We start from the raw sequence: 26860 nt of genomic DNA, 5'->3' as shown, positions 1-26860 counted from the left end.
CTACTTGTTATACTGCAAATGTATTTAGAAAAAAAATAAAAATAAAATGCTCTTGAACAGTTTTGGTGATTTCTTATGTGAAATACTCAACATCCACTGTTATGCTACCAAAATCAATTCTTACATTAATAGTCTCCTATTTGCTATATTACACCAAAGGGTTAGGAAATATTTTCTTGTCGTGAATATTTTATCTGGAACACTGGTCATCTCCATCCTGGGAACGCTCTCGCTCTTTAGAGCTTATCAACAAACTGAGTCTATGTAACAGACACTACTTTAGATTTAACCAGATGTAATTGTTTTCTATAAGAATGTATCAAGTGATAATCTGAACAAAATGTGATGATATAGAATCATCACCCTTATCTGCCACTCCCTTCAGTTTAGGGTCTCTCATTTAGTTTGTAGCCATACAAGGCAGCTGTTTTCATCAGGAAAAAGCTCTAAAAACCAAATGTTAACTTCTCAGCATCAGACAGACATAGTTAGCTGGAGCATATAGCAGCTAAAGAGCATGATATTTCACTCAGGAGTTGGCCATAAACACATACTGAATGTTTTGCTGGATTTAATGACCGCATGTACAACAGATAAACACATCCTAAACTATTTTTATCAACAGGCTGAAAACAAATTTTATTTGGTCATTTAAGTCAAACTTAAAAAGAAATGTATCATAAGAAAATGTCGCCTTTTTGGGTAAACCACACTAAGTGCACAGCATAGTGTTTTTGATCAGACATCCAAGTTTGGAGCAGTTTCAGTGCCCCATCGAAGGAGCTGAAAAGCAACAAAGTACAGTCCAACTTTTCTCCCTGACAACGTCACATCTTCCACCTGTTACACATCTGACTGTCACTCCAGGGACGACACACTCGGAGTGAGACATGTGTCTTTAAATTAATCATCCCTCAACAATCCGGCGCAGTATGTTGCCCAGACCGCCCTTGGCTAGCTGTAGCGGGGTCTTCTCTTCCTTGTTCTCAATGTAGATGCTGGCCCCATGCTCCACCAGCACCTTGGCTGCTTCCACACGCTCCTCCTCGCACGCCAGGTGGCTGGGGAAAAAAAAGCAGTATTTTAGATTCCTTTTTTAAATGAAACTGTGAGTGCACCACATGCTAAATTCTATTCACGTTTATTATATTAGGTAAACATATCTAAGACTAAAATTCCCCTATCGGGATTACTGTACACCTCTAAAGATAAGTGAGAAAAGATTGTTTGAACTTAGTGGAATTTACACTTTAGGGCAATGTTTTCTTTTAATATTTTAGTGTTGCATACCCCCCATGACAATCAGGCAATCATCATTGATAAGATGTCTGCCAATATAGGGGAAGATGCAATGTATGCTGCTATGTGTTTTAAGGTTTGGGGTCCAAACATTTTGGCTATTGATTACTGCGAGCTTTAAAGTGTGATGTGAATCATTAAATTAGTAGAGCTAAATTAGGGGTGGTTGTGTGATGTATTACGATAAAATATATTCTAATGCAAATGATATCCCTACAGGCCAATGTAATATAAAAGCAATTCCCCAGTTTAAAATACTACCTTTGATTTTTTAACGATGTTTTTCTCCACCCCAAGAAATATCTCCAATAACCCAGGTTGAGAACAACTGATTTAAGGGCTGGTAGTTTGAAACTCTGCCCTAAAGTATTTGAAAGCCCCAGTGTTGTAAAAGACCAATACGTATTCACACGTACAGAGGTGTGTTTCCCTGCGAGTCCTGGATGTTGGTGGAGGCGCTCTGTTTGAGCAGCAGCTGGATGAGGCGGTGGTTGCCCTTGGCAGACGCTCTGTGAAGGGGAGTGGACTCGTATCTGTCGCTGACATTGGGGTCTGCTCCGCTTTCCAACAACAGCTGGGCAATCTAAAAAGAGAAGAAAGCTTTGCTAGTAACACATCAGTGAAAGTATCTTACACTCAGGGACTTCCTATTTATTTGAAATACACTTCTTCAGATCGTGTTCAGTTGGTTTCATAATGTCTCGCCACAGGTCATATTTGAAACTCCATGTAAATGCATTTTCGGTCTGGTGTGACCGTGACTTTCTGCAGGTTTTTGTCCCCTGTAGAGGAAAAAGGATGTACACCATCATCATTTTGAGTCTCCCAATTTGACACTAAAAAAGTGTATTTAGAAATCAGAAATCCTTTATTAGTCCCACAGCGTGGAGATTTACACTGTTACAGCAAAAGTGGCACAGCAGGTAAAAAAAAAAAGGCATGCAATAACACAGAATAAGCTAACATATTAATATATAAAAGAACAGCGCACATTAGTTATACTAGAATAAAAAATAAGTAGGTAAGTAAGTACACATCCATGGCTAAAAAATGATGAGCAACAACTTCAGAACTTAGAGAGATACGGTATGTAATGTAAGGTGTTGAGACGTTATAAAAATGATGATTGATGATGATGATGATCGTGATTATTGCAAGTCTGTATTGTCTGTTTTTTACATATTTATTTAAACTACACATCATAAATGTACTAGGTGCCCTCTTTAGTGAGTACACCAGTATAATCTAGAAAGAACCCACACTACTGTTAATATTGTTAACTTATACAAGGTCTTTAATGTGTTTCTTGTTTTTTACAATATCATAGAGGTTTTTATTCAATCATCGTTTAGCATTGAGGTCAGGGTTGGTTCTTAAATATTACTAAAATGCAAAAAGAACTTGATAGCAATGATATCCTGCAGCATACAGACGTGGACGAAATTGTTGGTACCCTTCCGTTAAAGAAAGAAAAACCCACAATGGTCACTGAAATAACTTGAAACTGACAAAAGTAATAATAGATAAAAATCTATTGAAAAATAACGAATGGAAATCAGACATTGCTTTTGAATTGTGGTTCAACAGAATCATTTAAAAAAACATAATAATGAAACTGGCCTGGACAAAAATGATGGTACCCCTTGAAAAGACTGAAAATAATTTGAGGAGCTGAAACATGCAGTCTGGAGAAGGCACCCTTCAAACCCTGAGACAGCTGGAGCAGTTTGTTAACGAGGAGTGGGTCAAAATACCCGTCGACAGGTGCAGAAGTCTCATTGAGAGTTACACAGATCGCTTGATTGCAGTGATTCACTTAAAAGGTTGTGCAACCAAATGTTAACTTAAGGGTACCATCATTTTTGTCCAGGCCAGTTTCATTATTTAGTTTTTTTAAATGATTCTGTTGAACCACAACTCAAAAGCAATGTCTGATTTCAATACATTTTTATTTATTATTACTTTTGTCAGCTTCAAGTTATTTCAGTGACCATCATGGGTTTTTCTTATTTTAACGGAAGGGTACCAACAATTTCGTCCACGTCTGTATGTATTATCAATTTGTTAAATCTGCTCCTAACAGCAAAGTAAAAAAACAAGTCATCAAAGATTATTTGTTATTGAATTGTTTGGCCAATATAGCATCATGAAAACAACTAGGATAACAACAATGTAGCACAGTTGTCTTCATGGGATCGAAGTATCGGTCAAAGTAACTGTAACGTGGGAGCTTTACCTCGTATCTGTCTTTGGAGGCGGCATAGTGCAGAGCGGTGCATCCATTTTGGTTCACAGAATTCAGCTGAGCTCCTTTGGATATTAAAGCTTTCACTATGTCTTCTCTGCCTGCTGACGCTGCGATGTGAAGAGGGGACCACAAAGCCTGGAAAGCAACACATCACATGTTGTCAATCCAAAACACAAAGTGAATTGGATCATCTTTAGATCACACAATATTATGTCTGCTCACATTCTACAACATTACATTTGGATTTATATAAATGTGGTACTTAATTTGACATCATATTGACAAAGAAATTGCACCTATACATTAAAATGTACAAAATACAAGGTTACAAACGTTATATATACAATCTTAACGTTACTTTATAGACCAAGGTTATACGCTAATGCAAAATAGTTAAACTACACAATTACACATTATTGAATTCATAGGTTAAGATAATCAGCATCAGTATACAAAGTTGTATTAAAGTGCCACTTTTACCAGCAGTGGTAGATACATCAACTAGTTAGTTATTAAATATAAATGATTCTGAAATGGGCGATTAGGACAATTTTATACTTTAGTAGTTAAAGTATTGGCAAATATGTCTTTACTTTTACTTAGGTTGTCTTTTGAATGCAGGACTTTTATTTTATCTGTTTATTTGTGTGTATATTTAGAATATTTGTTTTGCTATTTAAACTATTTAAGTGTTTCTTCCACAACTGCAAACAAATATTCTAATACATTTTCTTTACATGGTTATTGTAAATGTAACGTCTCTAAAAGAGGGTTGAAAAAGAGACACCTCTAAGGTTCGTATTATTCTCGAGTGTGTGAATCAAGTTGGGTTGTGCTGTTGTATAAGGACACTATTATATAACAACAACTGCCATTCATTACATTAGAGGACAAAAATACGACATCAATACATTTTAAAACGTTTTGTTGTGGAAGAGTTATGCCTACATCATCTTGCAGATTCACTTCCACTCCCAGGTCAAGAAGAAACTCCACAATGTTGGTGTGTCCAGCTGAGCAAGCCCAGTGCAGAGCGGTTCTACAGTCCTAAAACCACAGAATACGGTGTGTGAAATCCATACGTTGTTAAAAAAAATGTGAAGAAGTTCTCTTGACATGTGTATTCATTTTAAAACATCCATTCTTACCTGGTCCGTTTTGCAGGCAAGCGTTTTATCTGACAGAATGCACTCCTTTAATTTCTCAAACTGCCCCGTGTAAGCTAAATTACAGACCTCTACATTTGATACAGTGCTCTCCATTGTTGAAAATAACTTAAAAATACAAACAATGTGCACAGTAGTTAGCAAAGTGTGGTGGTTTCAGGTTGTTTGAACCAGACAACAGTGACTCAGGAAATCCGGAACTCTACTTCCGCTCTTCCGTTAATGTTTTCGTTCAAAGTAAAAGGCACTACCCGACGATTCAGGCTGAATTCCTATTTGGTTCTATTATTCATTCAATTATAATTACATTTTGATCACTTGTCAAATAGAAACTGTGTAAAATGGTAATCAGTGTCTTGAAACCACGCTATCAAAGGTCCTTTTGCATTTGAACGAACATACATAAGTTTTATTTTGGTAGGTATAGTTATTGACCAGAGGAAGTAATCCATGCGGCGAGATTGCAGCGTTGGATGATACAAATGAAAAATAAAGCCACCTTAGTTGATGCTTGAAATTATTTTTCAAATATCGTAGTTGATAATAGTTAATACATCCAGAATTGTTCCGCTCCATATAACTATAAAATGGCTAGCCCGCTGCTGGTAAGTTTGACTTGTTTTGTATACTTTATGATGAAAGGAACTAGCTCACGCGTTGTTTTGCTAGCTAGAAGCTAACATCAATTTCCAATGTGCGCCTTTTAAGATGCTTTGAGCGGTCTCACACACCTTGTTCATTTGTTTGATTTAAACATTCGTGATCAACATGTTATAATTGATTTTTCATACTAGGATTTCAGGACCCATGTCGACCAGTCATGCAGATATTCAGAAGAATTTGTCAATATTTATTACGACTGCATGGATAAGAAAAGAAGGGTGAGTGATGGTCTTGTTTTGTTGTCTGAAATGGAAAGCACCAATACCCCAGTTAATGTAAATCATTTGTCTGAGGTCAAATGACATGTGTAAATCATTAGGTGAATTGTAAGTATTTTGTCTATTGCAGGCTACCATAGTGAGAGCACCACTCAGTGACGTGTTTGGGGTCATGGTTAGTTAGTCGGTAGTCAACACACGGTGTAAATGCTGCCTGTTACCTGCTGGTGGCCCAATAGAGCAGCTACTAATTAACTGCTTATACTGTGTGTTCAATGTTAATATACAGAGTTCCTTTTTACATGTATGTAAAGAAGTAAAACTTCTACAACATGGGTGTATATCAGAGACTGAATTGCAGTCTCAAATTGTCAAAGATGCGTTTGGGATCAATAACATTCGCCATTACATAGTTTGGTCACCAGAGAGCAGTGCGTTCATTTGTTTTCAACTGTAAAAAGTTCCAAATTGAACACATCAAATTAGAGGGGTCCTTATTTTGATATTATTATATTTCTGAAACAAATAACTGATACAGCGGGTAAAATAAGTATTGAACACGTCACAATTTTTCTCATAATATCAGCTTGTTCAGTCCCAACTGATGGCCTATAAAAAGGTCTCTCATTACTAAGGTGTCACACAAGAAACATATCATGATGGGTAAAAGCAAAGAGCTCTCTCCAGACCTTCGCAACCTTATGGTTGCAAAACATGCTGATGGCATTGATTACAGAAGGATTTCTAAACTCCTGAATGTTCCAGTGAGAACTGTTGGGGCCATAATCCGGAAGCTGAAAGAACATCATTTCACCATAAACCAGCCACGACCAGGTGCTCCTCGCAAGATTTCTGACAGAGGATTGAAAATAATTATCAGAAGAGTTGTCCAAGAGCCAAGGACCACTTGTGGAGACCTTCAGAAAGGCCTGGAATTAGCAGGTACAATTGTTTCAAAGAAAACAATAAGCAGTGCACTCAGCCCCATGGCCTGTATGCACGCTCACCACGCAAGACTCCATTGCTGAAGAAAAAGCATGTTGAGGCTCGTTTAAAGTTTGCTGCACAACATTTAGACAAGCCTGTGAAATACTGGGAGAATATAGTCTGGTCAGATGAGTCCAAAATTGAACTCTTTGGATGCCATAATACACAGCATGTTTGGAGGTGAAATGGCACTGCACATCACCCCAGAAACACCAAACCAACAGGGAAGTTTGGAGGTGGGAACATCATGGTGTGGGGCTGTTTCTCAGCATACGGCACTGGCAAACTTCATATAATTGAAGGAAGGATGAATGGAAAAATGTACAGAGATATTCTTGATAAAAGTCTGCTGCCATCTACCAGGATGATGAAGATGAAACGAGGGTGCAGCAAGACAATGATCCCAAACACACAGCCAAGGAAACTCTCAATTGGTTTCAGAGAAAGAAAATAAAGCTGCTAGAATGGCCCAGCTAATCACCTGACTTGAATCCAATAGAACATCTATGGAAAGAACTAAAGATCAGAGTTCATAGAAGAGGCCCACGGAACCTTAAAGGCTTGAAGAATGTTTGTGTGGAAGAAAGGGCCAAAATCACACCTGAGCAATGCATGCGACTTCTTCCTCCATACAGGATGCGTCTTGAAGCTGTCATTACCAACAAAGGCTTTTGTACGAAGTATTGAATACATTTCATTAAGCGTGTTCAATACTTTTTCCCTGTGTCATTCCATTTTAATACACATAACTTAATTTATGGACATCTATGGTTTGATTTCTTTGCATGTGTGGATTGTATGAGTTTTTACCGACATCTGATGAAAATGTCATGTCAATAGCACCTTTAGAAATATATTTACTGAGAAAAATTGTGACGTGTTCAATACTTATTTTACCCGCTGTATATTTTCCGATTATCCCCCCCCCCCTGTATGTCAATTAAAGTGTTGGCCTGCACAATCCAGTGTGGCTTTGGGTGTACATGAAACTCATTTCTGCTTTTGCTTGATGTTTGTGATCGTTGTTAACATTCTTTTCATGACTCCTTATGTCTCAGAACTTGACCCGGCTCTACCTGGACAAGGCGACCTTGGTGTGGAATGGGAATGCTGTTTCTGGAAACGATGCTCTGGGGGACTTCTTCGAGTCTTTGCCTTCAAGCGAGTTCCAAGTTCAAACACTGGATTGTCAGCCAGTTCACGGTGAGATTTTAACTTCCATTGATGATCCTCAAATGAAGAGGGGGATTCTAAATGTGAGGCAGAGCATTGAAATGCCATGGTCGGTATAATTTGGCTATAACTTCAAACATGTGATGTTATTCCATGGAAGGGGCACTTATCCAGGATCAATCTGCCCTTTCTTCACAGAACAAGCAACCCAAGGTCAGACTACACTGCTCGTGGTGACTGGTGGAACAGTAAAATTTGAAGGGAACAAACAGCGTTTCTTCAACCAGAACTTTCTTTTGACAGCTCAGGCTACACCCAACAATGACCAGCCTGTTTGGAAGATTGCTAGTGATTGTTTCCGATTTCAAGACTGGAGCAGCTGAGGCTCTCCCCGTCAACACACCCAAAAATAATGTAAATGCTTTCTTGTTTATTTCTGTTTTTGTAATGAAATGTCATAGACCGAAGTATGCGAAAAAAAAAAGGGTTTATTCTTGAAATGTTGAACCAGGCATGTGATCATAATAAATACAGACAGTATCACCAAACTATGTAGCGACGGCCAATGTCTGCACCCTTAAAAGATTTGAATGATGCAAATACACTGACACGACAACACTTGGAAAAACACATTAAAAACATTCCTATATTAAATGAATAGACTCCACTTCGGATAACCTTATGATACCAAATTGTACGTTAACTGAGGTAAAATACACACAGTATTATTGTTGGTTAGGAGACAAGCATGCCTGCTCTTAAATAAATAAGGTGCCCACAAGAACTTCAACAAAATGACTGTATACAGTAAGCCATTATTTGACAATTCATATATTAAAGCATTTGTTGAGCTTCCTGAGTCACTTATGTTCACACACATGGTCTTACTTATTGAATAAGTTGACAAATAAAATAAATAAAACATTGGTCAGGAAAAATAACAGTGGCTAAGCAGACATCACATGTATGTTTTAGTCTGTATGATCAATGTCGGTGGATCTCGCGGTGGGTATAGTTCCCCTCAAGTAAACATAAAATGGCAGTTAACCCATTTTTGTTACAAAGCACAAACCTATTTGTTTAAATAATTTAGCTCAAACTTCTGCGTGACTACACAAGTACTGCAGACTGAAGGCACAGTAACATCAGTACTCAACTTTACAGGACAAAAAAAAGCCTCCGTGATGATAACAGTTGTTCAGATTTTCAAGTGAAAGTAACAACAAAGCATCAGCAACATATAGAGGACAGTGGTACGTTTTCTTTAAATCAGCTACAACCGGTGCCAGCAGATTTAAGTGAATGGCAGTTAAGCGCTGTAACGATTTCAGACTCTTCATGGCATACAAGTTGCAAGTTGAGTGCATTTCTTTTGACAATCAGAACTCATATATACGAGAATAGAAAGCAGCACACATGGATCGACCACTATCTACAGCTTTTCTTTTCAAGACATATTCAAGTCAACGCCAGTGGTACACAAATAGCATTAAAAATCAAATTGGGTACCGGGAAGATTTTTTACATTGTTACAGATACAATGGAGACTCTTAGGTGACGTTGAGCAGTTATTTGCCTCCGTACATTCTCTCTATGTGGTGGATATAGTGGTTCTTCAGCTCTTTTCTCTTCAACTTGAAAGCATCTGTGACCAGACCTGTCTCAGGTGTCCATGGCTCTGGACTCAGGTGAACCTTCACTGGAATCTCAAATCGCTGGAGTTTTACTATATGAAGGAAAGAGGAAGAGGAGGGTTATGCTCACATACATTTTTCACAGTGTAGTGCAATTAATAATGCTCTTCTTTACTAACATATCGGTACAAACTGTACAGATTATAAGGAAGTTAAGGACAAAAATTCATTTTACAAGGCGTTTAGATTTGTATGTGTATTTTATTTTGTTTAAATTCATTTATTTATAGTCTTTTTTAAGGCTTTAATTTGAAAGATTTATCTTTTTTATTTGTAACTTCTGACTTGATACTGTTAAAATCTCTAAATCAAATCCTAATTATCTTATTTTTGTGAGATTTTTTAATGTAATTAGGTCATTCTTTCGTATGAATGGAACTGAGCATTGAAACAATAACACATTGTTTAAAATATATCATTTCTGGCTCAATAACACATTTTTTAATATAGGGATGAGGACAGACAGCTTTTTCCCAATGTTATGAAAACACATGATCAGTTCTTACTGTTAGCAGCAACCTCCTTGATCTCCTTCAGAACTTCTCTCTCCATGTCGGGGTGAGTGCAGATCTCCTCCCATTCTCCCACAATGCCTTTCTTTCTGGCCAGTTCTGTCATCCTCTTCTGGTCGGGAACCACAAAGCTGATCACGTAGTTTTGCTCACTGAGATAACAAAAGAAAATGAAGGTTGATAAGCTGGATCGATTAACATAGTTCAAGTAATCTTTCAAGTGGCACCAACTACAAAGCTAAATGTTTACAGATCAGGAGGTAATAGAAAAGCAGAACTTTGAAGGGAAAGTACTGAGTGATGGTTGAAACGCTGATAACTGAAAATGTTGTAAATGTCAGATGAAGCGTAGGCGGCACAGTTGAACTGGAAGTCCTGAACAAATGTTATGTTTAAGGTTAGGAACAAAGATTTCTGTGGAACTACAGGCTCGAGTGTGAACACTGAATCCGTTGGAGTAAACATAACATATAAACAGTGGGGGTTTTGAGACTTAAGGGCTGAAAGTGTATTGTTGTTCAGAGGTAAACACATGAAAAGGTGTGAAGTGTTATTTGTATGCATTACAATTACGGCTTCAATTATAACTTGTTAGTGGAAATGCAATATTATCTGCACTACTGTTTTTCATCTAACATTTTTTGTTTGTAAGGAAATTAAAATAATGAATGTTGTGTATTTGAAACCCCTAATCGCTAAACCACAACAAAAAAAAGAGATGAAAATGTTTTTAAAAAGTCAGAATGAGGTGAGGTGACAACATTTAATATTATATTTAAATGTGGAGATGATGAAGTTATGATGCTGCGATAACCACATTTGATGTCCAGATTAATGACACAAGGCACACATTTTCCAATTAAATCCAAGAACTGTATGATGTGGAAATAATGCATATCACAGTTGAGTTTAGGTAAGTAATCACACTACATGCATTCACATTATAGTCAAACTCCCTGTAGTATGATATGCACAGTTATACATTTGCAAACTAATGCATGCTGATAACTAGTGCTGTGGATTTGCATACAAGATTAGAGTGAGATAAGTATTTGTGAAAGTGAACAAACACTATTGTTTCCAACCGGAGCTGTAAACAAGGGCCATTGTTAGCAAAAGCACATAAGAAACAGGAAACACAAATTAGGATTTTGTAGCATCATAAATGTTGGCTATACATGTTGTTGAGACTCCGTCTTGTAGTTTGGAGCAGAACACGTTACAATGTGTACAATGTGTTATCACACAGAGGTGAGCCCTCTGATACTATGAAGTTTGTTTTGGAAAGATGCCATCAGTGAGCGGTTGTTGTTTAATCTCCTACACAACATGAGACACTGAGCTAGTTCATCTGGTTCATCCTGGGCAAAATCTGAGAGGAAGGATTTCATTTAATTCCTAAACTGTAAGTATCAGGTCAGTGATTTTGTGGAGCTGGAAGAAGGAAGTTAGCACTGCACTGGCTCATTTGAGAAAAGTTCAATGGGGTTTTCCCATAGAGCTTTTGAGTCTTGCTGAAAATATGCTCCATGGCAAACAAACGTTTATGATACTTACACACTGTGTTCAGCAGGATAACCTCAGAATATGAACACAGCTTTTTTAATTGTTAAAGCATAAATAGCTAAGCGTAAATGGAGTCAGCAGAAGAAAAAAAGCTAACAGGTGATTTGTTTATGACGTTATAAACAAACTTTAACATTTTAAAAGCAAACTACATCATGGGTGCAAGGTGAAACGTCCCCACTGCTAAGCTAAAAGGTTGCTAAAGTTCAGCATGATGACGTTTAGTATTCTCATGTTGTCACTTCAGTGACACATGAAGCTTCAGTCATTCAAATGAAGGGTCTTTAGGATCCACATCTGAGAACAAACTTTAAAATATAGCTCAAATCTAGTTACCTACATGTCTTTTTTCAGGCTCCTCAATAAAAAATGTTTAAGAATACTGACAAATCTGTCAAACAAACCGAATTGCTAAATCTAACTGATTCCAGGGTTTCAGGACTCATTCCTGCACCACAGTATTAAACGGCCACTCTGGGACTTGGACCTCATTGTTGTTAAGATGTTTTCAGTAACTAAGAAATGCTCTGAACAGTACATCTCATGTATTCCTATATATGAATAAAGAAGACATGAAATCCTACTTCCTGTCACTCACCTGTTGGCATAAGCACAGATGTTTTCTATGATGGAGCAGTTCTTCAGAGCGGACTCGACCTTACCCAGAGACACGTACTCGCCCGCCTGCAGTTTCACCAAGTCCTTCTTGCGATCTAAATGAGAATACAACTGGTTACAATAGTGCTCTGTTTATCGAGCACAAACAGGCTGCCTGTCAGGAGTTATTCAACCACATTGGGTGTAGATCAAAGCTGGGAAATTAAGTGTGTGGTGAGCCCATTACCAACGCTATCAGATGACAGCCTTTGGCCAGAGTCATACACACCCACTATCTGTAGACAGCCGTCTGGGTAAACCTCTCCAACATCACCGGTGCAGAACCATCTCTGACCCTTTTCATCCGCGAAAAAGTCCTGATCGTTGCTTTCGTTCCTGTAGTAACCCATGGTTACATTGGGGCCGCCGATAAGGATCTCCCCTCTAGGGTTCGGCTTGTCTTTCCTGGTGTAGCCACCTGAGACAGAGAGTTCAAATGTAATTACCTTGGTGTTAAAAATACGTTCTGTTCCATGGTGTAATTACAGCGTGTAGTAACAGGTTAAACAGTGGGACATTCTAACAGAGTAGGGTGTTCCAACAAAGATAAGATTGGGGAGTCCTAACGGAGTAAAGTAGGAATTAGTGGTTAATATGTTCTTCAACACGTACCTTCAGCCCAGTCCCTGAGTCTGACTTCACAGCAGATAACAGGAGCTCCAACACGCCCAGTGCTGATGTCCGCAACTGTATGACAAAGAGGACATTTTAACACCATATCCTTTTATCATCATCTTTACACTCTCTGTTTGACAGGATCGTACCCTCTGTGATGGTGCCTGCTCCACAGGTCTCAGTGAGGCCGTAGCCCTGACCCACAGGACAACAGAAACAAATGTTCATGAATCTCTGCGTGGCCGAGGAGAGGGGGGCGCCTCCGGACAGCATCATCCTCACCCGTCCTCCCAGAAGTTTCTTCACTTTCCGGAACAGCAGGCTGCAGAGACAAGAGGGTTGTGTGTTTTTCAAGTTGCACCTTTCTATAAAGGGCATTTAAAAAAGGGGTCATGGTGGTTTCTTACGCATTGCAGAGTGGTGCGTCATAGCCCCTCTTGATCTGCTCCAGTTTATATCTGTAGCCCAGAGTAAACAGCGTCTTCTGGATGAAACTCATTTCCTGCACTTTGCTCATCACATTCTTGTTGATGCGATCCATGATTTCCTTTTAAGGAGAAAAAAGGTAAATATATACATTTGATGACGAATAGGTTAAAGGAAGTTAGTGTAAAAAATAAAGCCGGTTTCTTACCGGCACAGCTGCCATCAGGGTGGGTTTGAGCACCGAGCTGTCTCCTTTACTTCCTTTCTTTATCTTCGTGGACTAAAGGGAACAAAAAAGGCACTGATTACATTAGACAGCAACCATGATTAAAAACTAATGGCAACAGTGTGCAAGTGACCGCACCCCGGTATGACAAAATAATACTTTATTCTGACAGGTTAATTATGCTCATTACGACATAGCATACTGATGCTATGCATAACAGACAGTTGCCATGGACACGGTTCTGATCTCCCAACAAAGCAAACAGACTTTCTTTTTCAAACAGGAGCTTTCTAAATATATAAATAACTTTTAAATACATCCAATAATATTTCAAATCTTAATTTTGACTAAAAATGTTTTTATTTTTTATCAGTTTTTTTCTTAATCCGAACATTTCTTTATTATTTTGATAAATCAATAATAAAGAAAACACAAAGACCATCTACAACTAAATTTTCTCTCAAATATTTGATTTCTTTAGTTTGTTTTTGTGTAATAAACAAAGATAATGTACAGCAAGTGTGCCATTGTTGCAAAATAGCATCATTACATTTAAGACCGCTGCTCACTCTGTTGGACTACATTCCCCCATTATGACCAGCTTGTTCTACATTATCCCTTACATAAAGCATATGAAATCCAACATATCTTGGTGTTGGTGCTGTATAGTACCTGGTCGGACAGTGTCTGGGGGGATGAGTAGCCGATCCGACAGCCGTATGTGACACAGGAGATTTCAGCGGTCATTTCCAGGACATGAGCGAGGGGCAGGTAGGCGATGTACGTGTCTTTAGGCCTGCAGCGACACAGGGAGAGGAAGGTTAGAGCCAAAGCTACAACAGGTATTCTGTGTCTCTTTCCAATTATCACACCAAGTGTCTTTGAGTGCTGTTCCTTGGTTCACAGCTTGCTAATAGAGTAGCACCGCCTCGTAAATGTACCATTCAACTGTAGAAACCTGGAAGGCGGTTATTCTTTTCCTGGAAGTCTCTCCCAGCACAAATGTATATGGAAAAACTATCTTGTCATTTCGATGTTGTTATTGTTGGAAAACGCAAAAGAGGACTGAAGAAAACGCTATTGAGTAAGAGCTGTGAAAACTGGGTGAATTAAACCATGAATGAATAAAGAGACTGTAGGCAGTGTTTGGCTTTTTGAGAGTAACATTTAATCCCTTTTTAAATAACCTAAAACAAAAACTACACAACTCCTGAAGCTTTTACCATCAGGGCGATCCCTTATTAGTCAATAAGTAAACTAATAGGGCGTTTACGTTTGAGTTAACTAAGATTTCTAAAGTCGATAAGTCATTTTATTTATTTATTTTCCTTCTGAATGACATGTTGACGTGTATTTATGCACTTTGTTTTAACAGCTGTTCATGTTAGCTTTACTTGTGTGTTATGGGCTTCATTAATTAGTGCTTGGTTAGCTGAAGTCAACAAACAAATGTGCAGAGGGGATTGTTTCATTTCAAATACTAAGGGATGTTTTGGTCTATATCAGAGGTCGTGCGGGGCCAGGACCACCAGGCACTGTTTTATCCCAAAGGCCATTAAACAGTTCCACTCCGAGCTCTGTGAAGTGTCATCACTTACGTATGTTTAGAGCACACAGCTCTGTTTATACTCAACATATTTATATATTATTACAAGAGACAGTATTCTACTCAGAATCAGAAATGCTTTATTTATCCCAAATTGGGATTTTCTTTTTTTATACTGTACAGTATCTAATTTTAGATTCTGTTTTATGTCATTCTATTTCACATGTATTTTGTACTTTTTCCTGAATCAGATTGTTATATATCAAGTACTGTTAAAAGAATATACTCAAACTCAAGCATTTTCTTAAGATTTCAAACATAAAAGTGGAAAATAAAAGCCTTTTCTACCCTTAAAGACTTGATACTAGATTATGTAAACCGACTATGCCTGCACGATTTGGACAATGAACTAATTGTGATTATTTTGACTGATATTGATTTGTGATTTACGATATCGTATGGATTGTTTATTTTTTTGTCATTGAAAGGTATATTTAAAAAGATAATGGGTTGATTTTTTAAAGAGCCTCTCCACAAAACTACTATATATTTTTTTTGCAGCACGACAAAACTTGATCAGGAAAATATTTCCCTGTGCCTGTTGACAAACATTTATTTTGTCACATATTTCAATAAATTGTGAATCGTTCAGTCTTAACACTGACTAATACCGAAACTCACCCGAGTCCAGGGATGCGCTCACACTGGCCCGTCATTCCTGCGATGAGGTTACTGTGGACAATCATGACTCCTTTGGGTCTGCCTGTGGAGCCGCTGGTGTACATCACCACGGCCAGATCAGACGGCTGAGGCTTCACAATCTCCCTCCCAACTGCGAGACAAACAAACAGTTATTGTCTCGTAGAGCCTGTTTGAGGCTTTTCACCCCTGAATTTGGACAGAGAATCAGAACCCAGGTGAGTCAGACAGATACGTACTGTTCTCAGGCAGCACGCCCAGCTCTTGGACGGCCTGCATGCTGTGGATGGAGAGTCCTGCCGGGAAGCCTTTTGTGCTCACTTTCTTCTGGCCCACGTAGATCACGTGCTTCAGCTTTGGGATCAGAGGGAGCACATTCTGGACAGAAAGAGAGGGCACAGCAGCTATTACGACAGGATGTCAAATCACATGATTTCCTTTAACAAATAGGAATGTTTCCGAGCTCCTTATTTGCTGACTAATATTTATAATGGCCAAAAACCACATCTCCTAAACACTTTAAAATAGCACTTTTTAAAAGAAGAGGGAATCAAAAAGAAATGTATCATATTCATTAAAAAATGTATTGTATTACTCTTGATTTTATTTAAATAACTTCCTTAAGTCTGGATTTCATGTGTATCTATTTGTTAAGTAAATATTTAAACACTGTTCCTTTTTTTCCCATGGTTTTGTTTTCCTAACCTTTCTCAGCCATCGATCTTGACCCAATCCAAATTGTGTTTACTTAATTAAACATGGCGTTCATAGTGAATTAGCATTCAAATGTATCTTTACATGTATTTAAAATTTACACCAGCTTCAAAATAAATCTGGTTGTTTTTTTAATTATTTAAAGGATTTCATTTTCCCCCTTTTTTATAATTTATTTAGGTATTTTATCAGGTCTTTATCACTTTAAACTTTGCTTGACAAGTCCTCTATAAATGTAAAAAGTTATTATATTACCATTAGTATTATTACTTCTCTAAACAGATGTTGGCACATCCATTAGTGCGGATGCTGATATTACAACATGTTTTTTTAGGTTCCTCGTACCAGCTTTGATTGAATTAATAAGAGAAAATAAGAGTGTCATATGATTAGGATTACTGGGGTTACTTATAAAAACAGACAAGCTGTTTCCTGACCAACGTTGATTCACTTCTACAGTTTTTAGGGATGAACTCACTTTCAGTTTGGTCTGGAGCAGTTCCGCACTGGTAACTAGATGTGTAACTCCGGTCTCGTTCAGACCAAATGCGATTGCCTCCTCTCCCAGTGTGGCATAGAAGGTCACCACTGTTGTGAAAACAAAACAAACAGTGAGGAAAGATTTAATGAGCAGTTATGACATACTGTAACATCTTATCTATTTTATACTTACAGGGGAAATTGCGCCTGAAGCACGCCTGGGCAGTGATCATCCACTCGGCTCTCGTCTCACAAAATATTGCAATGCTGCTTTTGGGCTGCTGCCCAGGGCTGCCAGTCCGCTCCCAAAGTCACTGACTATAGAGTCCACTTCATTGTAGGAGAGCCATTTGTACTCCCCCAGGATCAGCTAAGAAAGGAAAGAGTCAGCTGTAACTTTAGACATCTTTGTCTTCGCAAGCATCCCTCATCAATAATAAAAAACTAATATAGCGATGGGAATGACTCACCTTCTTAAAAACTTTTCCGCTGGGTTGAACCTCATTCTCTTCACTCAGAACTTCTCTGGTGCCGAGACAGTGCTCTGTTCCAAAGTGCTGCACAGCGTGATACATCAGCTTATCCAGTGTGTCCTTGCCCGGAAAGTCCTCCCTGGCCAAGGCATCGAAGTGATCCACGGAGCGGTACGGCCCCTCGGCACAGCCTGAAGTGGAGCGGGCTTTTATCCTCTTCGACAGAGCTTTTTTTTCTCCAGCACCGGTGATGTAGTACCAGGGAAGAAAGGACAGGACGGAGTACAGCCATACCAGAAAGTGGATTGGAAAAAGGAGGACAGTTTGGAGTTTGGAGTCTGCCTGGAGACCCATACTGTTCTCTGGGATGGAGCGTGTGGAAGGGAACTATGGAGCAGCCGTGGTCAGGATAGTTTTGAATAATAGTGTGCTGGTCCCAGAAATGATTTAGATGTGTTGGACTGGAAGGCTCAGAAAGAGAAATGCCCTCTAGAGTAAACGCTTTTTAGAATCCAACAATTACAGCATGAAAATGTTTAGTCCACTCTCCTCACAATGTTGAACCTAAAGATGGAATAAAGCAGAAGAAACCTTTGAATTTTAAGCAAATAGGAGATAATCACATTTAACAGGGTTCCTACACCTTTAGTCAAAGGTAAATGACATGGCTTACATACAAAACAATAATACAGCATTTAACAGAAGATTGATGATTACATTTCCAGCACTCTGTTAAAAATCCAAACACTTTCAAACTCTGAGCACACTAAACTTAAGTGTTTAATGATTTCCAGTACCCGTTTAAACCCTGTTTTAATGTACAGTCAGGGCAAAAAAGTAATGTTGATTTTAAAACTCACTTTCAGCCATGTGAGGACAGCTGTCGGCAAGAGGAAGTTGGTAACCAAAGACAGTCTGATGGCATACTTGACAAAACCATAGCTTGCGAATCAAAGAGGTAATTTCATTACTAAAGGTTATCTATCATCTGAAAGCCATTCAAACCAATCCCTTAATAACTTACTCTTTACACACAGTGAGATTGCGTTATGTTGACTAACCATACACTCTGTATTCATCATAGACTCAACGTGTCTGTACCAGACTGCTTCTGTATGTCAGTCAGCCTTCCAGGTTTCAATTATATGTGATTCATACTTAGAGTTTATCACAAGATCCCTCCCTTATAGTGTTCACACTGTCCTCCTTTTAACAACACAGGATAAGTTATCAGCTACGTCATGAAGGGGGAGAAGATGTGTAAGGAGACTGACCAATGTCGGATGACCACACCACTGTGAGTTTTGCCGGAGAGCATTGAGCCGGACAACCAATGACAATACTCTTGAAGCTCACCCCACGCAGTGGCCAGTGTAAGGTCACTTTAGGTCAAGCTTTGCTCGCTAATAACCTTTCAGTGAAGGGTACGGAGGTTAAACTGACAAAAATAGTGTACGTTTCAGCCTTTTTGCTAGTTTCAGAAGGATGGGGATGAAACTGATCAAACCTATTATGGCACTTTAAACTGGTTTTCAACATGAGCAACTAAATAAAAAAGGAATAAAACCAAAATGTGTAATGAGATAAGGGTAGTTTACATCCATCATGTAGGACCTACTTTTATATCCTAAATTAGATATTGAAATATACGACTTTCACAACATACTACTGACAAATTGCTCGTTACCCAAAAACTTCCTCGCTGATGTAACCTGTCCCAGCATTTTCCGGTAGACCGACTTTACACATGGCGTGATTCAGATGTGTGTGAATCATAGCTCTATGCTACGTTATACGTGTACAAAAGGCACGAAATCTGGATGTACTCCAGAAGATAAATAAAGATTATGGTGCTGTGTTCGCATGCCACAACGTGTGCGTCTGCCTTCACAGCATTGCGGATTTGAGCTCACAGCATTAAAACACAACTTTTAAACCACGAAACATTCCTCAGTAATAACACCATAAAGCATTTTTCCTGCTACTAGTCCTTCTAGTTTTTTTTTTTGAGCATTGGAATGGAACATTACAATGATCTTATCTGCAAATACAGTTATGCCGGGATCCATGCAAATATTGTGGCACACGGTTCCCTTATAAAAGAAGGCATGGTGTGTTAAACCCAACTATGTTTCCGGATAATATAAAAAATTAGGTGGAATATTTTAACTCATAATTACATATGAATGTGTTATTTCCAGGGCAACACAGCTATTTAGAAGGGATATTGGTAATATGATTGATATACATAACGATTGTTTTATGGGAAGATGTTTACAAAACGCCATGTTCAAAAACGCATTGAATGAATAAGAACCGATATGTAAAATAACCCCTGAAAACATCAATTGGCTTTCTTCAAAATAACACAATTTAACGTATTTATTGATACGTCACTTAGCGGGTTATTTGACAATGGTTGAGGAGCGCGACGCAGATGATGACAAAGCCGCCACACGCTGTACAGCATCATTGAGTAACCGTTGGCACGTTGATTAACGTTAGCTACAGAGGATGTAGTTTAAACCAATTCAAACATTGTCCACACAAATTCGCCAGAACATAAATCTACAAACAGATATTAGGCAGAAATGAGATTACAGCAGCCAGTCAGAGAGTGATACCCTGCTTATCTGGCAAGCTGGAGGCATTCTTACCTTCAGAGGCGAAGAAAACCGGGTCAATCGTGTCTCTACCAGAAATGACCGAGAGTTACCTTTTCTGAAGAGCTAGAAACCCGGAACTACTACGTCATCTGATTCCATATTTCTAGACCAATCAGCAGCCGATGCGGATTTGCCCAGATAGGACAAAAGTGCTGCCTCTGTTTCTCGGATGTTGTGCCTGTGACGTAGTTGTGTCGATAATGTTATTTTAAGGGTATTTAGTATATACATCCATGATTTACACACCCCATCTTTTGTTTTGTTTAAAATAAAGCCAAACACTGTAAAGAGGCATATATATTGATATGTTTCAGTTAATCAGTTTTTACCTTTTTAACACCAATACAATTATTATTTTTTCAATAAGTTCATTATTTACTGTTCTATGTAATTGTACGTCAACATGTAGGGCCCTTAATACTGCAATATGTTATATGCACTAAACCAGTTTCATCTCGATGTCGCCCTCAAGCGGTGGAAAATGAGAGTTACTACTTCTCCGGAAGTAAATTGAAAATGTAAAATGTAAAATGAGTTGTTTTTCTAAAGCTCAAAATAATTATCATAACTAAACATAATAATTTCTGTTGCAGCATTTTAAAGTAACATACTTGCTCCCTTATTTTCTATATACTAGCAGCCTTATGTACCTTATGTGGAATCAATACAAGTCAAACATATTTTTAAACAAAAAAAAACAAACATTGTAAACGTTTGCAGGGGTCCTGTAGGGGGCAGAGCTGTCGAGTAGACTTTCGAGCTGGAGATGAGCTTGTTCTGTGAACCAGAGACGCTCTTTGTATCTGAACCCGCTCTGAAAACCATGCAATTTCATTCCCCAAAAAACTAAATTATTTTACATTATAATATACACCCAAATGAAACGGCTGAACAAACGTGTTTTGCAGTGTATGCGGCGAATGAGGGACAGTGTTCTCATTTGTAACAGTGTATTTGTTTCACTTCTATTTTACCACCGCCCTCACGGACTGTCCCTTTAACAAAAACCATCACACCCAAAGCCGTTGCACCACCACGTGTCTCATGGCTCTTGCACAAAACATCACGAGTGGCTGCTTCAGCTGTGTGTTACAAATACAGCACATGGTAGAGTTCGGTAGCGACGGACACCATCGGGCCCCACACTCTGAACTTGTTGGAATTCTTAGTTTACAAGTTAAAGTTGCACAACGTTTACTTTCATTTCTGCCAGTTGTAAAACAATTACAACTTTTAAGACAGTGTTCAAGGCTGTGCGCGAGCGTTATATAGCGAGTTTGAGGACTTTTGCAAACAGTTGTCCCACTCCGCCTGCAGCAGCCACGCAGACGCTATCATGTCGACCGGCAACAATGAAGTTAAAAGCTGCCCCATCCCCACAAGGGTGCTCACCCTGAAGGACTGGTCCCAGCTACCCGACTGTTACAGCCAGACTCCCGGGGGCACCCTTTTCTCCACCACGCCTGGAGGTAAGACTCGCGGGGTGCAAGGCTTTCACTCGTGGTTTCACACAGGCTACTTTTGTTTTCGGAAATGAGTTTTCACCAAGCAAACTTCCAAAACAAGTTTGTGCATTCGTGCAAATGTACACAACCCAACGATAAGTTCCTGCGAGAAGCTGCAAACTGTACAAACGTGCTTGAACAGTTTATACGATTGTCTAACTATTATTTACCAAAGACGGGATGAAGTTTGATACAAATGTCGTGTTGCTCACATTCTGCACGGTGACAGTTGGCTGCAGCTCTCGTGTTGTCAACAAGCTTACTGTCATTTGGTTTTTGATGGAAACAAGTACTTTTTCATCACATACACGTAATATATAGGTTTTTTTTTAATAATAACGTTTTTAACTACAATGTAAAATACTACTCAATAATAGATGAGTCTAGTTATTTGCTCATGGCAGAATAGAACATTGACTACATTAGGACTATTGGCATAAACATGACAAAAACACGCATTGAGGTCCGAACACAGTCACTAGTTGCTGGATCGAAAACGCACATAACTTATAAGTATAACGACAACATGGCTCTCTAACCCGTGACTTGTGATTTAAAGAGGGTGTGTGTGTGTCCAGTGATTGGCCTCTGCCATGGTGGAGGAGGTGGAGGCCGTCCTATCACCGCTGCGGTCTGCTTTACATTTCAGGAACAGTAGGGAACATTCTGTACAAGTTAAGAGGAGGCGATAGGGGCCGGGGGGCAACGGAAATGTCTATTGCATGGGGATTGTGACAAGTGTAAATAAATACCGTTTTTTTAATGTGTGCCCCATCTTGATGGCTATGGTAAACATTGCATAATAACTTGCAACTCAGTTCTGACTTGTTCCTCTTATGTGCAACACATTTCCCTATGGTTGGGGTCCTGCCATGTGTTGCTAGCCCGGCCCCTCTTTTACATAACCTACTCTTTTAAGCTTGAATTGCATTGCCAGCCTATAGCTTGCATTCCAGCCCTCTTTTCTCGCCCCAGCTCTCCCTCCGCTTTGCTTCCCTTAGTCCTGGAAGAGCTGCTCACCACAGTTATTACATAACTTGTTTTTCCTCGTGTCGAAGTTGAACTAGTTCCAATCTCTAATAAAGAAGCAGCAGTCCCCCTCCTTGACTCAAGTCACATCCTGGTCAAACTTATCACAACACACCATTTATGACGCTGTTTTCGCTTGGGAGTTTGGCCCGAGTCCAAGTGGTGACACACTTGAGATTTCCAGCAGTGTTTGTGTTGAGATTAATACGTGGCACAGCTGTGAGGGAATACTTGAAAAGCAGTTCCTGGATGCACAACTAAACATGTCGCATCTGCCAATCGAGTTTCCCCAGTAAAAGGACAAACATGTGGTTTTAATATCAAGGCCTCTCCCTTGAAAGATTGAAGGTTTTGGGTTCTGATTTCTTAGAACTCATAGCAGCCCTCCCCTCTGCACCGCAAACAGAAACCTACTGAAATCCCCTCCTGTAGAGGATACTGATACAGCACTCCCAGATGTGCACCATGCCATGATGCACTAACAACTAGGGTATCATACATTAAATACTCCAGCAGTTGGTCTGTTTTATATCTGATTACCCCAGGACAAATACAAGATCTTTTTGTCTTTTACTGTCTCACAAACACAGGAACACGCATCATCTACGACAGGAAGTTTTTGTTGGACTGTCGAAACTCTCCTATTGCCCGGACCCCCCCATGCTGTCTGCCCCAGATTCCAGGGGTAACAGTACCTGCTTCACACCCCATTGGGAAACTGCAGGATCTCAAAGAGGAGGAGGAAGAGGAAGAGAAAGATCTTGCAGGTAAACTATTAAGTCCTTTTTTATGACTGGACTTTACAGATAAACAAACACACGGTTCAGTGCATGTCCAAACGTCTTTCATGCATTTGTTTTCTTAATGAATTAAACATATTTTAAATGAGGCGAACCAGGCATATCAATTTCCCTATGCAGTGAATGATTGTTACACATGTGTTATCTGTTGGGCTGTAGAACTTGTGGAAATAAATAACTAATTGCGATTTAAAAGCGATGCATTTTTCCATCATTATTGAACAGTAAATGCTCAGTCTGATTTTATTTGTTCCAATTTTTTTTAGAGGTCTCTCCAGCTCCACAGTACTTACTTCCTGGGATTTGAATAATGATCCATAGGGCAATTTAGATACAATTTCAGTAAATTATGCAGCCCAATTTTCATGTACATGCCGGAATTCTTTTGCATACTAAGTTTTACGTCATCATGAGTATCCATCATGTATACAGCAGATAGGTACATGATGTGTCCCAGCACTGTCATGGCTGCATTATTGTTTCAGTGAAGCAGTTGTTCTGTGTTGAGGGTCGGGACAGGAGTGCTCAGTCATTATCGCCACGTGTTAGTTTAGTCTTTCAGGGAATGTGACTTCAGTGGTATCACCATGCTTTGGAAACTAGGCTAGTGGCTTATTACGCAACAATCACAAAACTCATGCATCCCGATCAGAAATCCTTTAGTTAGGATACATTTACATTGTTACAGCAAAGAAAGAGAGCAGATAAAATGCTAAATAAAAGGGCAGGCCAACTTATTAAAAGTGGCAAGCACATGTTAATAAACCAAATCCCTTAAGTACAAGGTTAACAAATGAGTATCAGTAACAACATGTATTTAAAAGGGAAGTTAACAAATACAAAAAGATGGTAGTGCCAGTCATAACTTCAAAAAGTGTATATTGCACAACAGTGTACTTTCAGTCTGAAGACGCTTATTTATCTATTTAGTGAAGGTGTTTATACATTTTAGGTTCCTACTGTCAGTAGTTTATTTGTTGGTGAGGGGTTCAGTATTACTTTATATTCAATAAATCGTTTTTTTCTTCTGATTGTTGGAGAGGACACGCCTCATTTTGGCAGTGTTTACAAACGACACATGCACAAGTTGAGACGAATATTTATTTTTGAGAGAAATGCATCAAACCGTCACTCAGTCATCCTCCATTCCTCGTGTCAAACAAGAGACCACAGGGATTAGATTTGACCCCTTGCCTCTTGTGTTCCCTGTCTGCGTTGGTAAACAAACGGGACATGTAGTCTGGATTTACGAGCCGCACCCGTTACATGTTTTTGTTTTGTTTATCTCGCCAGTTATGAAAGCATCGATAAGGACTGAACTTTGTCGTCTTCTCTCCAATCTGTTAAGGCGTGGCTGCAAACACATGTTAACTGCCAGCTGTTTGTCAAATGCCTCCCTAACCGCTTGTCCTCTGTTTCTTCTCCTCCACAGATGACAACCAGTTTGAGATGGATATCTGAGCTCCATTATTACCTCCTGTGGAGAGTTATTAGTTAAAAACACCTCCAAGGTCATTATTGACTGTGATGCATTACATAAAACTTTTTTTCACCTTTAAAAAAAAAAAAAAAAAAAAAAAAAAGAAGCTTTTGAGGAACCAAAAAAAAGTTCAACTGTAGGGTGTTTTGAACCCTAGAAAAAGCAAATAAATCCTATTTAACGGGCTGATTGGTTGCTCACTCACCTGAGAGCGGCAGCAGGATTGAAAAATCCATTTTGATTTCACTTCTTTTTTAAAATCTTTTGTAAATAACATTGTACAATGTAGCCTATTTTTTAAGTTGGGGGAATATGAAATGATTACATTAAGAGATGTAGTTTTTCACTGCAGGCATCAGTTGTTTTGTTGTATTTCTTCCAAAACGGATGGCTTACTTTCTTTGTGATGGGCAAACGAGTGTCTCCTAATATCGGGGGGGGGGGTCAGGGGTCAGGAGTCAGGGCCTACTGTGATTCAGCTCTACTCTGTTTAGTACAGAGGAAAAGCCGAAATGTGAATAATTTCAAATAAAGGCTATTCAGACCTGTTCAACTGCTTGTGGGTTATTTTTATTACATTTATATAATATTATCTTGTGAATGATGTAAAACTGAATAAAACCATTTTATTATGTAATGGCCTTGCATCATAGAGCGGACAAAGGGTGTAAACGTGTACTTTTTCTTGACTACCTCGCTGTCGAATGATTTGAAATGAATTTTACATGAGCTATGCAGTTAAAAAGGTCCCTATTTAGTCATGAAGATTCCTTTTTTGTATATATTTAACTAAAGCTTAAGCTTTAAAAGTTTTTTTGTGACATCATACTTTTGAGCTTAAAGCTCAATGCTTTTATTTTATAATAGCATACAGAGTCAATCTGTGGCCTGTTAATGTTTGCCTGTATTTCAATAAGAGCTTGTCTATGTCTTGTGTAATGGAGAAACATGTGGCCCCAGAATCCTACATGTTGAGAGTTAACCGGTTGCATAACTGCCTCATATAGAATGGTATGTTTTTGTGCACCCGAGTGAACTCCCCTCACACAGACAGACTGAGCCCCTCTGTCATGGATTGGTTAAGTAGTTGAGCTTCAAGTTATTAGCATTTAAGTCAACAAAAAGCATAATCTGTGTTGCTTATGATGCAACAGTCTGAAATACTAAATAAATGCGCATCTGATGACATTACACCACAAATGACTCCCAAAAGGGATGATGCAATATGCCAGCATTAATGATAACTGAAATAAAAATAAACATTGATATGTAAAGAATAGAAATAGAATTTATACTGACCATGGGGTGTTCTTATGTTTATCAGTTTAGACGGATGCATTGACAAGTGTCATTGTTTTTTGTAATTTAGTAGTAATATCCACTTACCAACATGAGCTCTTCTATTGAATATTTATTGAGTTTTGGTTACTGTATACAACCCTGAGTATTGCACCACTATTTTGAGTGTTATAATGCAATCTGCCAAAGTAGACCAAATGCACAATAAACAAAAAAACGTATAACATTCATACAATTTGTTTTGATCAATCATCCCTTTTCCTATAGATATCGCCCCCATATTATTGTTCATTCTTTTGGCAACAATAATCATGTAGTGAAAACCCTGGAAACTAATTTAAGTCTAATATAGTCATGTTACTTTTGTACAGTATGAAACTCATAGTGCACCACTAGCATACATTTCTGAAAGGCTGGCTATACCCAGACCTCTGGACTGTTATGCATTCATCCCGTCACACTGAACAGGGTCAGGGCTCGGTGCAACTGTTTGTTTCTGATCTGTAGATTAGGCTGTCTGACTGTAGGAGTGGACCTTTAGGAATGAGGTCAGCTGCAGCTCAAAGGGGCATATTGAAACCACTTTGCAACATGAGGAGTGTGGGGGGGAGACAACTGCTGGTTTTTCTACAAGCTAGTTATCTCAGTTATTTAATCCTGAATTAGTATGTGTTAGATTGAGTAAAATAAATGGCATCAATATTTGTTTCAGCACTGAT

The 26860-nt window shown here is 38.8% G+C and overlaps 4 protein-coding genes across 4 annotated transcripts; 2 read left to right on the top strand and 2 right to left on the bottom strand.

Moving 5' to 3' along the window:
- Positions 1 to 554: 554 nt before the first annotated feature.
- psmd10 (proteasome 26S subunit, non-ATPase 10) lies at positions 555 to 4944 on the bottom strand. Its single transcript, XM_063877332.1, has 5 exons — positions 4696 to 4944; positions 4496 to 4594; positions 3536 to 3682; positions 1716 to 1882; positions 555 to 1061 (listed from the first exon to the last, which is right to left on the bottom strand). Exons 1-5 carry the CDS (start codon positions 4807 to 4809, stop codon positions 908 to 910), a joined length of 681 nt encoding a protein of 226 aa, XP_063733402.1. The 5' UTR covers positions 4810 to 4944; the 3' UTR covers positions 555 to 907.
- A 130-nt stretch (positions 4945 to 5074) lies between these two features.
- On the top strand, positions 5075 to 8621 carry nxt2 (nuclear transport factor 2-like export factor 2). Its single transcript, XM_063877333.1, has 4 exons — positions 5075 to 5318; positions 5508 to 5594; positions 7640 to 7784; positions 7953 to 8621. The coding sequence occupies exons 1-4, from the start codon at positions 5301 to 5303 to the stop codon at positions 8135 to 8137; spliced, it is 435 nt and encodes a 144-aa protein (XP_063733403.1). The 5' UTR covers positions 5075 to 5300; the 3' UTR covers positions 8138 to 8621.
- On the bottom strand, positions 8223 to 20103 carry acsl4a (acyl-CoA synthetase long chain family member 4a). The gene is given in 16 exon segments (XM_063877331.1): positions 8223 to 9480; positions 9955 to 10112; positions 12125 to 12239; positions 12413 to 12601; positions 12796 to 12870; positions 12948 to 13120; positions 13206 to 13345; positions 13433 to 13504; positions 14123 to 14246; positions 15678 to 15828; positions 15935 to 16073; positions 16888 to 16997; positions 17083 to 17178; positions 17181 to 17259; positions 17360 to 17926; positions 20020 to 20103. Coding segments are annotated over 15 exon segments (2136 nt in total). The 5' UTR covers positions 17717 to 17926; positions 20020 to 20103; the 3' UTR covers positions 8223 to 9322.
- A 993-nt stretch (positions 20104 to 21096) lies between these two features.
- On the top strand, positions 21097 to 24948 carry eif4ebp3l (eukaryotic translation initiation factor 4E binding protein 3, like). Its single transcript, XM_063876711.1, has 3 exons — positions 21097 to 21497; positions 23153 to 23329; positions 24795 to 24948. Exons 1-3 carry the CDS (start codon positions 21365 to 21367, stop codon positions 24821 to 24823), a joined length of 339 nt encoding a protein of 112 aa, XP_063732781.1. The 5' UTR covers positions 21097 to 21364; the 3' UTR covers positions 24824 to 24948.
- The last annotated feature ends 1912 nt before the right edge of the window (positions 24949 to 26860 follow it).

This window comes from Eleginops maclovinus, chromosome 23, assembly GCF_036324505.1.
Source record: "Eleginops maclovinus isolate JMC-PN-2008 ecotype Puerto Natales chromosome 23, JC_Emac_rtc_rv5, whole genome shotgun sequence".
Classification (NCBI taxonomy): Eukaryota; Metazoa; Chordata; class Actinopteri; order Perciformes; family Eleginopidae; genus Eleginops; species Eleginops maclovinus.
This window is presented reverse-complemented; position numbering and strand designations above follow the sequence as displayed.

Bases quoted from the DNA above. Each gene is read 5' to 3' on its own strand.
- psmd10 (XM_063877332.1), bottom strand. From the start codon at position 4,809: ATGGAGAGCACTGTATCAAATGTAGAGGTCTGTAATTTAGCTTACACG. The intron at 4,595-4,695 runs GTAAGAATGGAT...CTGTGGTTTTAG, and splicing joins TTGCCTGCAAAACGGACCAG to GACTGTAGAACCGCTCTGCA. The intron at 1,062-1,715 runs GTACGTGTGAAT...TTTTTTCCCCAG, and splicing joins TCGCAGGGAAACACACCTCT to CCACCTGGCGTGCGAGGAGG.
- nxt2 (XM_063877333.1), top strand. The intron at 5,595-7,639 runs GTGAGTGATGGT...CTTATGTCTCAG, and splicing joins GCATGGATAAGAAAAGAAGG to AACTTGACCCGGCTCTACCT. The intron at 7,785-7,952 runs GTGAGATTTTAA...CTTTCTTCACAG, and splicing joins GGATTGTCAGCCAGTTCACG to AACAAGCAACCCAAGGTCAG.
- eif4ebp3l (XM_063876711.1), top strand. From the start codon at position 21,365: ATGTCGACCGGCAACAATGAAGTTAAAAGCTGCCCCATCCCCACAAGG. The intron at 21,498-23,152 runs GTAAGACTCGCG...TCACAAACACAG, and splicing joins TTTCTCCACCACGCCTGGAG to GAACACGCATCATCTACGAC. The intron at 23,330-24,794 runs GTAAACTATTAA...TCTCCTCCACAG, and splicing joins GGAAGAGAAAGATCTTGCAG to ATGACAACCAGTTTGAGATG.